The sequence below is a fragment of the Arachis ipaensis genome, chromosome B09 (assembly GCF_000816755.2).
Source record: "Arachis ipaensis cultivar K30076 chromosome B09, Araip1.1, whole genome shotgun sequence".
In the NCBI taxonomy this organism is placed as follows: Eukaryota; Viridiplantae; Streptophyta; class Magnoliopsida; order Fabales; family Fabaceae; genus Arachis; species Arachis ipaensis.
The window spans coordinates 136735884-136748683 of record NC_029793.2 but is presented as its reverse complement, the minus strand read 5'-3'; the positions used below and the strand labels follow the sequence as shown (position 1 = coordinate 136748683).

Below are 12800 nucleotides of genomic sequence, written 5' to 3'. Positions count from 1 at the left end.
ATAAATTTATTTTTTTATAATTTTAAAGAATTTTGATACATTAGAGACAAAAGGTATAATTTATATTTTATTGTATATATATTATATTTTTCTTTTCTGCAAGTTTATATACTAGTCATTCTACAAATATTTCATGATAACTAAAAATCTTTAAGAATAAAATTATAAAAAAAATTAATTTATTTAAAATCAAAGTAATATGATTAAGTGTAATTTACTTAGATTTGATTAAAAAATAATTGAATACTATGTATAGTAAAAAATTGATATTATTGAAGGATAAAATTAAAATTTATTTCTATGTATCATTTTTGTCCCCAATGTTTTCGTCCTATTTAAGTCCCTAACGTTTCAAAATCGTCTCAATTTTGTCCCGCCATCAATTTTGTTAATGGATCCCTAACTGCAGGACAACATTGAGTCAGTTTTGAAACGTTAGGAACTTAAATAGGACGATTGAAACCTTAAGGACAACTTTGGGACTTACTCCAAACGTTGGGGAAAAAAATGATACTTTACTCTTAATAAAATTTGAATTCCACCACATGATAGAAATGGATTCCGTTGGAAGCAAGAAGCAATACATTTACTTTCTCTCGAAATTGGTTTCGGACCAAGCAAGCAAAATAATTTGGGCTCTTAGTAATGATTGAGTTCTGGCCCAAATAACAAAGAAATTTAGCCAATATAAAGTAGTTTTGCACAAGGCTGATTTTACTGGGTTTTGTTGATCAAGATATCAGCCTAATTAGCAAAACTTTGTTTCAGCCAACATAGTCACATCAATTTAACATCAAGGCTGAATGTATATGGGCTTGCACCAATTTTTTTTTCTTTTTGGCCCAGTTGCAAAATCTGCACCAACAAAATTATTAATTAAGCAAGTATGAATTAAGATCAAATTAATAATTTTGTAATTAATTGTTTTAATAATGTTTGTTCATCATCAAATTAAATATAGAGTTTTCCAAACTCATCAATATGAATTAAACATTAAAATTGAACAAAGCTACATTAAGTATGGACATGCAGCTTAAGTGTGATTGGATTTGAAAAGAAAAAAGAAATCAAAATTATTTGTAAATCTTAAGTTCAATGAAATGATGAATCTTGCATTGACATTGCAAATGCATGGTAGAAGTTCTGGCCAACTGATTCATGGGTCACAATGACTATACCTATTGAATTTGTTATCAAATTCTAGGCTCTAAAGGCTGTAACAAGAAGTTTATTTGAATCATTAGTAGAAGAATATGATAAAGTCAAACAGCACTGATTGACTTGATTAAATAAGAGAAGTCAGAGGCCTTTGGTTTACATCAAACTTGAAACACAATTCTGCATCTTAAGTCCACAACACTGCATATGGCACAAGCTATTTAGAAATCTGAACATTGCATTGCTTGAGGTGTGCCATTTGAAATGGCTATGATAACTTTGATGTAGCTAATATTATGTTATGCAGCCAAAAATGTAAGATGGTTTGAATTCGTCTTTTCAAGCTTTTGAAATGGCTATTTAAAGGAGAGATCATTAGAGCTTTAATTAAACAATGTATGCGGCTAGTGAACAACTTAAAGAAGTGACATAGCTGAAGGTTGTTTCCTTTTATGTAATCCCATATTCTTTTTATAACCTCAGCTCTTGATAACTCACTTTCTCCAGTACCAAGAAAATTTACAAGGGCATCAGATAGTTGAAGAGGTGCAAGAAAACCTGATTTCTCCCCTTCTGACGTTTTTACTTTTTCTTTGGTTCCTCTGATTCTGTCAGAATAGGTAAAGGATGCAGTGAACATGCTATTTTCATATAAACTTGTATCAACAAGTATAGTAACACGAAAACCACTACTACATACCATGAGTTACCCCAAGTTGGAGATATTAATAAGACAATTTTACGGATGATATATATGAACTTCAAATAGCATAGAGAATCCAGTTTTTTTTTTCACCAAATAATTATGTCATTTTCTGACCCCCTAAATTAAATGTTTATGTGACCTAATAATAGTTCAAGAACAACACTATGATATCAGGAAAACAAAGAAAAATATATATTCCCCATAATAGATGATCTCATGAAATTTTGGATCAACTTCCACGGTCCACTATAAATACAAGTCATAAAAAAAATTGTCATTTGAGCACAAACTAAAGTTTACAATTAACTTAGAACAAACTGTGAATAGATTTGGCAAACAACTTTGCACTTATTAGCAATTACACCAGCAAAAGAATAATTATGAGACTGTTATCAAGTTTCACTAGGACCTTGCAGCTTCTACTTCGCTGTCGAATAGCCCAAGATATATATACCTGCATCATGAAAAGCATCGCAATCTCTGTAACCGAAACGCTTTTTACCAATCGTTTCTTTGAAACATGCATTTTTTGTCAGAGCAGGGCCACTAACCTTCAACGGAGACACGACGGCAACTGACAAGACGACGGCGAGAGCAGAGACGATGCCAACCGGTGTGACCCGAAGGCGAGCTGGTCCAAGCCACGGACAGAGAAGCCAGCGAGGATGGAGACGACGTGCCGAGCTACCTGGGTTCTGGAAAGGGGGAAGAGGAAGAAGCGGAAGCGCTGAGAACCTGGAGACGGCCGCGGCAAAGAACCTAGGGCTAGGGTTTTGCTGTTTTGGTTTGGGGCTTTCAATGCTTTGCTTCAGAAGGGGTAAGAATGATTAGGGGAATTTGAGAAGATGAAGAACGATTAATTTTTTATTTTTTTGATATGTTTTGCTTTGCTTCAGAAGGAGGGGACGAATGATTAGGGAAATTGGAGAAGATAAAGAACAATTGATTTTTAGTTTGGTTGGAAAAGATTTGTTTTGGTATTCTTGGCTAATTCTCCCGTTTTGATGAAAAAGAGTGATGAGTAATTGAAAGAAACAGAAAAGAATAGAATGGTCCGGTTATTTTGGGATTAAACATTTAGATTTAGTTTGGTAAAGTTTTTTGAAGAGGTGTTTGTGTTTTTTAAAAGTTCAAGTACTTTTTTGGGTTTGGTAAATAAAAAAGACCATATGCTTGTGCTTGCAGCTTTTAAAAGATCGGAATACTTTTAAAAGCACATAAGATAGAGCTTTTTAAAGTTGGTTTATGCTTTTTAAAATTTAAAAGTCTAATATAACCTAATATATTAACTAATTTTTAAATTTAATGCTTGCATTTATGTCTATTATAATATTTTTAAATTTTAAAAACTACTTTACTAAATACAATTGTTGTTACTTGTGTTTATTAAAAGTAATTTTTAATTTGATTTATCAAACATAAATACTACAACTTTTAAAAAGTAAAAACTTTACCAAATTAAACTTTAATAAGTGTATAAGAGTAGTTAAAAATAAGATAAAAATCACCATTCTAAGATATTTGTATTTATGATAAATAGGAAATAGATTCTCTCCAATTTTTTCAACACTTAAAGAAATGCAGTGTGATCTCCGTATAAGAGTAGTTAAAAACCATCCAATTTTTTCTTTACCTGGACCACTCCCTGTTAAATGCAATAACATTATGCGTATCAATCGACATAAAATAAAACCGTAACTTGGGACCAATGTCCTTCTCAACTTATCACCATATTCTCATACATTTACTTGCCCTGTGATGATTAAGACGATTAACCCACTTAATTTTTCATCAGATCTTAAGAGTAATCCACGAGCTATGTGCTTAACTAGTCTTGTTTGTTTTTCCCTTCCATAAACTTTGCATTATATTATTGTCTTGATAGCTGCATGCTTGCACATAGAAGAATATTGAACTCATGAATGATGATTCGCATTTAAGGGCACTTCAGTTTTCCTCCATGGGTGGTGAGAGAGGCGTAACAAGGACAGGCGTTTTGGTTGCCGGCGGTGCCAGGTGGCACGCAATTACACCTCTGGCAGCACGTCTTGCATGCCCTCATGCATATTTTTGGCCTTCCTGCCTTACTGCATCTGTGCCCGCACTTTCCACCACAATCTGCACCAATCATATTACTAATTAGTCATTAATTCACTCTTAATCACTTTTCATACCTAACCATACATTCATGACACAAGTTTTGCTTAATTACTTACCTATATGTTGGTGAGCTGCTGCCATGTCCTGATTTTCACCATGGATCTCCAACCCATGGATCTCCAACTGATCACAAGATGAAAATCAATTCATGTAATGAATAACATAGTGTGAAAATTAAAGAAATTAAAATTAAAATTGGAACTTAATTAATTTACCTCTTGTATAAAGATCAAGCAGATAATGAACAACACTAGTGTGGTAGTTCTGGTGGATGCCATTGCTTGCCTACTTAGCTTTCTTAGGTGACACAGACAATTGTGGGATGAGAAAAGATTGAATCCATGATGAGTTATTTATATGGAGAAGAAGGGTGATTTATTTTAGGATATATGGTTAGCAACATCGTTCAAACAAAGAGCCCTATTCATATGCATCATGTTGTGTTTGTGTGTCTACTTTGAAACTTTTCCAACTGTGATGGAAATCATTGAGAAGAAGGAGTCAAATATTTGTGAAGACTAATGCTTTTCAGATCCACTTATAGCTGTTTAAATTTGTCTACTAAATAAATTTATGCGTATCTCGTTTATATTATAAACGACTTGAATTTGAAGCGTGTAAATAAGATAAGTAATGCGTCAATTCTCAAGTATCACATATATAAATAATACTATAATATGCCGCAATACAAAATGTACTTTATCTCGTTTAAAAAAGATAAACTCAAACTCAACAATATATAAAACAATATAAATTAATAAATATACTACAAATTACATAAATCGATAAATAAAATAATTAAAATTTATTTAAATTCCTGGTCCCGGGTGTGCGAGGTCCCGAGCACTTCGTATGTAGAGGAGGGGTGCCACCTGCAAAGACACTCCGACGCCCTTGTCAGAATATGTGCAGGCGGAAGGGAGGTGGTGTAAGAATGTGACGTACCTCGGGGGGAGAGCCAGTCTCCCCCTTATATACATGTCAGTAGTGGGCCCCTCAAATGGACAGGCCCATACCCTCCAGGACGCTGTCCCACAGCTGTATGCAAGCCGTACGGGGCGCGTGTCCGGGTCGGGTGGAGGGCGCATTGCTGGGCCGGATGGAACTTGGGTCGGGTTGACCCGCGTGAATTTGGGTCAGGCCGTAACAGTGCCCCCGACGCGTTAGCGATGGCCATGAGGGCCATTGGTGGCGCGTGATGTCTTCGTTCGTGCGTTGTCGTCGGGTCGGCTGACCGTGGGAGAGACGCGTCTCTTGTGCGCGTGTCTCTTGGTCTGCTGTGGCATCCGTTTGCCGTTTCGTTCTTCGCGCTGGGCATTTAATGCTCATAATGATTCGAAAAAACCTGCGCGCAAAGACTATCTTGCCCCTGCTTCCTTTCGCGCTTCTGGCGGTGGTTTTTAAACAGTTTTCTCCCTATTCACCTCCCACTCTTGCTATTTCCAACTCCTTCTCTCCCTAACATCCAAAGCTTCTATTGCGAACTCCCTCCTGTTTCAACTTTCAGCCCAAGTTTCTTTCATCATCCCAGGTAATTTTTTGGTCTCTATCCTTTGGTATCTGTGCTATGTCCTGCTGCTGTGCGATTGCTGCTTGTGTTTGTTGCATGGCTAGTTTATTTTTGCCGAAAGGCTTTTCAATGTTGGGGTAGGTGAGTTAGGGGAGGGGTACCATTCTAGGATAGGTTTTTGGGTGGTTTATGTGGTAGGCGTAGTTTTTTAAGGTGTAGTTTCTGAGTTTTTTCGGGCTCCCGACCTCATAGACTAACGGAGTGGTACCCCGCTGTAGGTATGCCTCGCGTTGTCTCCCGGTCTTCTGGATCTGGTGCGGCTTACGACCCATATGCTTGGGTGACTGACGATATAAAGGAGTCGCCCAACCAAATGAGTTTGGAAGAGTTGACCGAGTTCCGGCAAGCCGGCCACTTGTGCGGTGGGACGGACGAGGAAGCCAACTATGAGGTCTCCGTTCCTGCCCCCCGCGAGCGTATTTATGAGCTCAACTTCCATTCTCCTCGGGTCCCCGATTGGATTTGGTTTTATAAATCCATGTTCACACAAGTCGGCGTACGGATACCGTTCTCGGATTTCCAAATGGCGCTCCTCAACCGGATATCCGTTTCCCCTTCTCAGCTCCATCCGAACAGTTGGGCTTCGATCCGCTGTTTCGAGATGGTTTGCGAGTACCTGGAGTTGCCGGTATCAGTAGACGTCTTTCTCTTCTTCTTTACCCTTACCAACCCTTCCAAGCAGGGAAAGGCGAGGAAGGGGTTTCTCTCTTTCCGTTCTGCCCAGGGTAGGAAGATATTTGGCCTCTTTGAGGACTCCTACCATGGCTTCAAAGACAAGTATTTCAAAGTTCGCCCCGTCAAAGGTCGTCACCCCTTTTGGTTGTCGTTAGAGGGGGAGCGCCTTATCCCGACGTACTGGAGTTTCGGGGCGGGGTCGAACTCCTTCATCAAGGTGACGTACAAAAGATTGTCGCCTGTAGATAAACAAATAGCTGACGTTCTTTTTGCTATTTTTGAAAAGAACCCCGTGAACCCTCATCTTCTTATGGGTGAACGGGAGGCCGGCAGGAGCTATATCCGTGAGTTGTCTTGTTTGCTTGTCTTTGCGTTTACTGTTGTTTCGTTTATCCGTTTTGACGACTAACGCGTTTGTTGTTTGTTGTAGTGGAAATGTCTGCCACTGTGGTCGGACTTGAAAACTTGATGAAGACCTTTTTTGAGGATAGTGACGACGAGAAAACGGAGAAGGATGCTGGGGAGGCGGAGGATCAGATCGGGAAGTCAGAGGGTCCGGCCGTGGAGGTTGAAGGTCAGGGTGAGGCTTCTTCTCGAGAGGCCGTTAAGGCGGGGAAAAGGCCTATCGGGGATTAGGGTTCCCCTATTCCCGAGGAGGCAACTGGCGGGCACTCAACCGCTTCTCACCAAGAAGATGATGACGTGGAGCTTATTCACACCCCCAAGAGGCGGAGGTCGTCAGCCAGCCCGGAGGGGGCCCTTAGTATCATGGAGAGGAATTTTGATGCAACAAGGTTTATAGATTCCCAATTGATTCCCGGGACGGAGGAACATTTCCTTGGCACTGAACTGGCTGGGCAGGCTAGATGGATATATCGGACTTTGCTCCGGGGAGCCGTAATAGCCCGAAAGGCTGAGTTCGAGTTGTCGGGGATGCAAGCTCTCCGGAGGAAGCTCGAGTCCTCCATTAAAGCCAATAATGATTTCAAAGTCCAAGTTGAGCAGCTCCAAGGTCAGTTGTCCGAAATGACGGAGAAGCTCAAGGTTTCGGAGGAGAAGGCGGCGTCTGCTGTCGAGAAGTTGAAAGTTTCGGACGAGTCGGTGGCCCGCCTAATCGAGCGGGAGATGACCTTGGAGGGCCAGCTGAACTCTGCCCATGGTCGTGTGGCGACCTTGGAGAAAGAGCGTGACGAAGCTGTCTCGTTGGCCGAGGTCGCTAGGTCGGAAGTTGAGGGGCTCAAAAAGAAGCTGAAGGCGACCAAGGATCAGGGAAAGAATGCAATTACTATGACTGAGGATGCCTTGAAGGCTCAAATGAAGATTGTGGCTCCCGACTTCGACACCCCTACTATTGGGGTCTTCAAAATGATTCAAGATGGCAAGGTTGTAGATATGCCGAGGAAGTGATTCCTTGTAACTTTGTGTATTTGTCGTTTGTTTGTTTTGAACAATTTGCTTGTTCGTCCCATATTTTGACGCTTTATAAGTTATCTTCATTTGGTTGCTTTATGATTTACGCTCGTTTCGTTGTCTGGTCGTGTTGCCGTTATTGTCTTACCGTTTATTCTGGGCGGGCTTATTTCTTGTGCCCGTCTCGCCGTTTTCACGTTTGGCAACGGTTCGGACCGATTTGGTCGCGTCGTCGTCGAATTGGTTAGGGCTTATGACCCGTCTGGCTCCCGGGGTGATCAATCCCGGGGTGCCATTTTAGGTATCAGTCGTGTGAAACAGATGTGAAGTAAGAAAATTTTAACAAGTAAAAAAAAAAATTTGAACAAGTGAAAATTAATCGTCAGCTGGGCAAGTATTTGTCAAAGTAAGTAGACAAGATGAATTAACATGTGGATAGGGCAAATATCAACTATCTGGTTAGGCTCCCTGGTCGGTGAGCCGGTGGATCATGAGTAGAACCTCTTTAGGTTACCTGCGTTCCATGTTCTGGGTATTTCCTTGCCGTCGAGCCTTTCGAGTTTGTAAGCGCCTTTGCCGAGTACCTCCCTTACCCTGTAGGGACCTTCCCAATTTACCGCCAGCTTACCTTCCCCTGGGGTCGGGACGCCGATGTCGTTGCGTCGCAGGACGAGGTCCCTTTCCTCGAAATCTCGTTTGAGGACTTTTGCGTTGTAACGCAGGGCTATTCTTTGTTTCAGCGCCGTTTCTGTTAGGTGAGCCATCTCCCTTGTTTCCTCTATCAGGTCTTTCTCGATCGCTTCGCTCATGCCCGCGAGTAGTAGTCGGGGGCTCGGTGTGGAGGGCGACCGTTGGTTCCTTCACCATGCCTTGGATGAGCGACCGGTTACCCGATCCTGGCTTTGTGCTCGCCAGCTTCGACAGGGGGTCTGCCCGTGTGTTCCTTTCTCTTGGAACGTGCTGGACGATGACCTCCTGGAACTGGCTTGTCATTTCCTTAACCTTTTCCAGGTATTTTTGGAGGAGGGGGTCCCGTGCTTGGTAGCTTCCGTTTACCTGCGAGGTGACGACTTGGGAGTCGCTGCATACTTCGACCCTCGTCGCCCCGACTTCCCGAGCTAGCATTAGTCCGCCCAGGAGAGCCTCATATTCTGCTTGGTTGTTCGACACTAGGAACTCGAACTTGGTCGATTGCTCATAGATGACCCCTGCTGGGCTTTCTAAGATGACCCCTGCTCCTCCGGACGTTTGGTTGGAGGCTCCATCCACATGAAGCCTCCACCGTGTGCCCGTTTCTTCGGGAGGGTCCCCTGTTACCTCCACCAAAAAGTCTGCCATTGCCTGGGCCTTGATTGCATGTCGGGGCTCATACTGTAGGTCATATTGTGAGAGCTCGATGGCCCAGGTCATCATCCTACCAGCCAAGTCAGGTTTTTGCAGTATTTGTCGAATCGCCTGATCCGTCCTCACGACTATACGGTGACTTTGGAAGTATTGTCTTAACCTTCGGGAGGACACTAGGAGCGCCAGCGCCAGTCTTTCCAGTTTGCTGTACCTCAGCTCTGGTCCCTGGAGTGCCCTGCTCACGAAGTAAACGGGCTGTTGGGTCTTTGCTTCTTCTGTAACGAGGACTGCGGCAAGCGCTTCCTCGGTTACTGACAGGTAGAGGTAGAGCGGTTCTCCGGCCCTGGGTTTCCCGAGAACTGGTGGTGCCGCCAAGATTTTCTTGAAGTGGTTGAATGCCTCTTCGCACGCTGGGGTCCATTCGAATGTCATTCCCTTTCTCATTAGATTGAAGAAGGGTAGGGCTCTTGCTGCCGATGCGCCGAGGAAACGGGATAAAGCTGTCAATCTTCCGGCAAGTCTCTGGACGTCTTTGATGCAACCCGGACTCTTCATCTGAAGGATCGCTTGGCACTTCTCAGGATTGGCTTTCACTCCTCTTTGGGTGATCATGAAACCCAGGAACTTTCCGGCCTCCATGGCGAACGCACATTTGAGCGGATTAAGCCTCATGCCGTGTTGCCGGAGGGACGAGAAAACGCCGTTAAGGTCGCTCAGGAGATCGTCGGGTCGTGCGGTCTTTGCGAGTATGTCATCCACGTAGACTTCTACTGTTTTGCCCATGAGTTCGCTGAATATCTTATTCATCAGCCTTTGGTATGTGGCCCCAGCATTTTTTAAACCAAAGGGCATTACCTTGTAACAATAGATGCCCCCTGGCGTTATGAACGCCGTTTTTTCCTCGTCGGGTCGGTGCATCGGTATCTGATTGTACCCTGAGTAGGCATCCATGAAGCTTAGATACCTGTACCCCGCCGCTGCGTCGACGAGTGCATCAATATTAGGCAAGGGGTAGCAGTCCTTGGGACAAGCCTTGTTGAGGTCAGAGTAGTCCACACACATTTTCCATTTCCCATTGTGTTTTTTAACCAGAACTACATTCGACAACCAAGTCGAGTAGTCCAGTTCCCGGATGAATCCCACTTCTAGGAGGCTGGCTGTTTGCTTGGCCACCTCTTCCGCCCTTTCCTGCGACATTTTTCTCCTTCTCTGGGCCACTGGTTTGGCTCCTGCCTTAACGGCCAGGTGATGCGACATGAGCTGGGGATCTATCCCGGGCATGTCAGCAGGTGTCCAGGCAAAGAGGTCGGCATTGGCCCTGATCATTTCCATCAAAGGCTCCTTTATCTCATGGGGGAGGTTTCTGTTTATGAATGTGAATTTATCGTTCTCCTCGCCGACTCTGAACTTTTCCAAGTCTCCTTTTGGCTCTGGTCTGGGTTTGTCGTCTACCCTGGCATCCAGGTCGGCCAGGAAGACCCCTGACGCTTCTTTGGATTTTTTCCTGAGAGAAAGGCTGGCGTGGTCACAAGCGACCGCCGTTTCCAAGTCGCCCCTGAAGGATCCCACGGATCCGTCATCGGTGATGAACTTCATCACCAGTAGTTTCGTACTGATAGCTGCCCCCAGGTCGTTAATGGTCTTTCTCCCTAGGATGATGTTATAAGCCGTGGAATCTCGTAATATTACAAAGTCTGCCATGACTGTTCTCTGTCTCTGCCCTTGTCCCACAGAGGTCGGGAGCGTGATGATTCCGTCCGGCTTGATGAAGTGGTCCCCTAACCCTACCACACCGTGCTGGTGGGTCGTCAGATCGGAATCTCTCAACCCCAGGGCATCGAAAACGTTTCGAAACATGATATTTGAGTCTGCCCCCGTGTCTACCAGGATTCGTTTGACGAGGCTAGTTCCGACCCTAGCCGTGATGACCATGGGCGGACTTTCCGGCACCTCGTCAAACCATTGGTCCTCCGGGCCGAAAGAGATAGGTGGGAGACCCTTGAGACTTCTAACAGATGAGGTGGAGACCGCTAGGACCTTGGCATCTTTTTTTTGCGCCGATTTTGACCTCGGGGCGGTATTCCTGGCCGTCACCACGTTTACCACCGTGAGACCGTGGTCGTCACCCTCTGGCTCCTGGCGCCGTCTTGTTGGTCGGGATCTGTCCTCGTTGTCGTTGTCCCGGTTGCGTCTCCTCGGTTCCCTTATAAGGTGGGAGAAGTCGGCGAGTTTGCCGTCCCTGATAGCTTGCTCGAGGGCATCCTTTAGGTCAAAGCAGTCTTGGGTCTTGTGCCCGTAACCCTTGTGATACTCGCAGTAGAGGTTCTTGTTTCCTCCCGTCCTGTCCTTCAGTGGTCGGGGCTTCGACAGTATCCCCTTTTCTGCTATCTGTTGGTAAACTTCAGTGATTGATGCCGTGAGGGGGGTATAGTTGGTGAACTTCCCAACTCGGGAGAACGGTTTGGGTGGTTTACTCGGACCGCCGTCCCTGGCGTGCTCCTTTGGTCTTTCTCTGTCTTCAAAGTGCCGGGCTTGGTTGTAGGCGGGCTGCTGTTTATTGGCAGCCACAACCCGGCTGACTTCCTCGTCATTGATGTATTCTTTGGCCACGCACTGGATCTCTTGCATTGTCCAGACGGGCTTTGTGGTGAGGTGTTTCCTGAAGTCCTCATTCGAGAGCCCGTTCGTCAAGCACAAACTTGCCACCGAGTCCGTCAGACCGTCAATTTCCAAGCACTCGTCATTAAAACGGTCCAGGTACTTCCTGGTCGGCTCCCCGAGTCTCTGTGTCACCCCTAGCAAATTGATTGGGTGTTTGGCTTTGACAATCCTAGTTGTGAATTGAGCCAAGAAGGCGTGGCTGATGTCGGAGAATTGGGTCACCGAGCCTTGCGGGAGGTTGTTGAACCACCGTATTGCCGGGCCCGCTAAGGTGACCGGGAAAACGCGACATCTGACCTCGTCTCCCACTCCTTCTAGGTTCATCATGGCCTCAAAGGCCGTCAAGTGTTCCAGGGGGTCTTGCGTTCCGTCATACTTCATGTCTGTCGGCTTGTCGAAGTGTTTCGGTAGCCGGACCTCGAGTACGGAACGGTGGAAAGGAGTCGCTCCTATTATGATGGGTCCTCGGACAGTTCTTCTCGACTCGTCGTTCTCGCGGCGCACCTCCTCGTCGCCCCTGTTCGACGCACGCCGCCTTTCGTGTCGGGCGTAGATGATGGGGTCTCGACTTCTTCTTCTGGGGTGTACCCGTCCCCCAGTGCTCTCCGACTCGTATTGGGGGCTGGGCGTGCGCCTCGAGCGGCTCCTTGAACGGGAACGGGTGGGGCTCCGCTCTGGGGAGCGTTGGTCGCGCTCTCTCTCTGCTAGCCTGCACTCTAAGTCCTGCATTCTGTGGCGTAGCTCTTGCATTATCCTGGCGTGGTTGTCACCTGTCCCCCCGAAGGGGCGTCTCTCGTAAGTTTGCGTCGCATCCCTTGGGGGCGACCTCTGTTGTTGCCGGGTTTCCGTCGCAACGGCGCCTCCCCCGAGCACGGGAGGCGCTACCTCGGAGCTTGTCCCAGTTTGGACCAGCACGAAATCCATGGACGATTTCCCCACAGACGGCGCCAATGTTCGGTAGGTCGGCTACCGGACGGTTCGGGTCAGGACCCTGAGGTCAACGCTTGGGATGGTGGAGAGGCTCGTCTGGTCGTGGTCTCCCGGTCCAGGGTGTGCGAGGTCCCGAGCACTTCGCATGGAGAGGGGGGTGCCACCTGCAAAGACACTCGGACGCTC

General features: G+C 45.5%; 2 protein-coding genes and 1 long non-coding RNA gene across 3 annotated transcripts; all 3 read right to left on the bottom strand.

Moving 5' to 3' along the window:
• On the bottom strand, positions 2035-2691 carry LOC110267267. The gene is made up of 2 exons (XR_002354662.1): positions 2416-2691; positions 2035-2318 (listed from the first exon to the last, which is right to left on the bottom strand). It is a non-coding gene; the product is annotated as an uncharacterized LOC110267267 (long non-coding RNA).
• Positions 3538-4545, bottom strand: LOC107617071 (gibberellin-regulated protein 2-like). Its single transcript, XM_016318891.2, has 3 exons — positions 4240-4545; positions 4081-4147; positions 3538-3982 (listed from the first exon to the last, which is right to left on the bottom strand). Exons 1-3 carry the CDS (start codon positions 4300-4302, stop codon positions 3801-3803), a joined length of 312 nt encoding a protein of 103 aa, XP_016174377.1. The 5' UTR covers positions 4303-4545; the 3' UTR covers positions 3538-3800.
• On the bottom strand, positions 10549-12608 carry LOC107616361 (serine/arginine-rich splicing factor 11-like). The gene is made up of 3 exons (XM_016318326.1): positions 12111-12608; positions 10974-11285; positions 10549-10578 (listed from the first exon to the last, which is right to left on the bottom strand). The coding sequence occupies exons 1-3, from the start codon at positions 12606-12608 to the stop codon at positions 10549-10551; spliced, it is 840 nt and encodes a 279-aa protein (XP_016173812.1).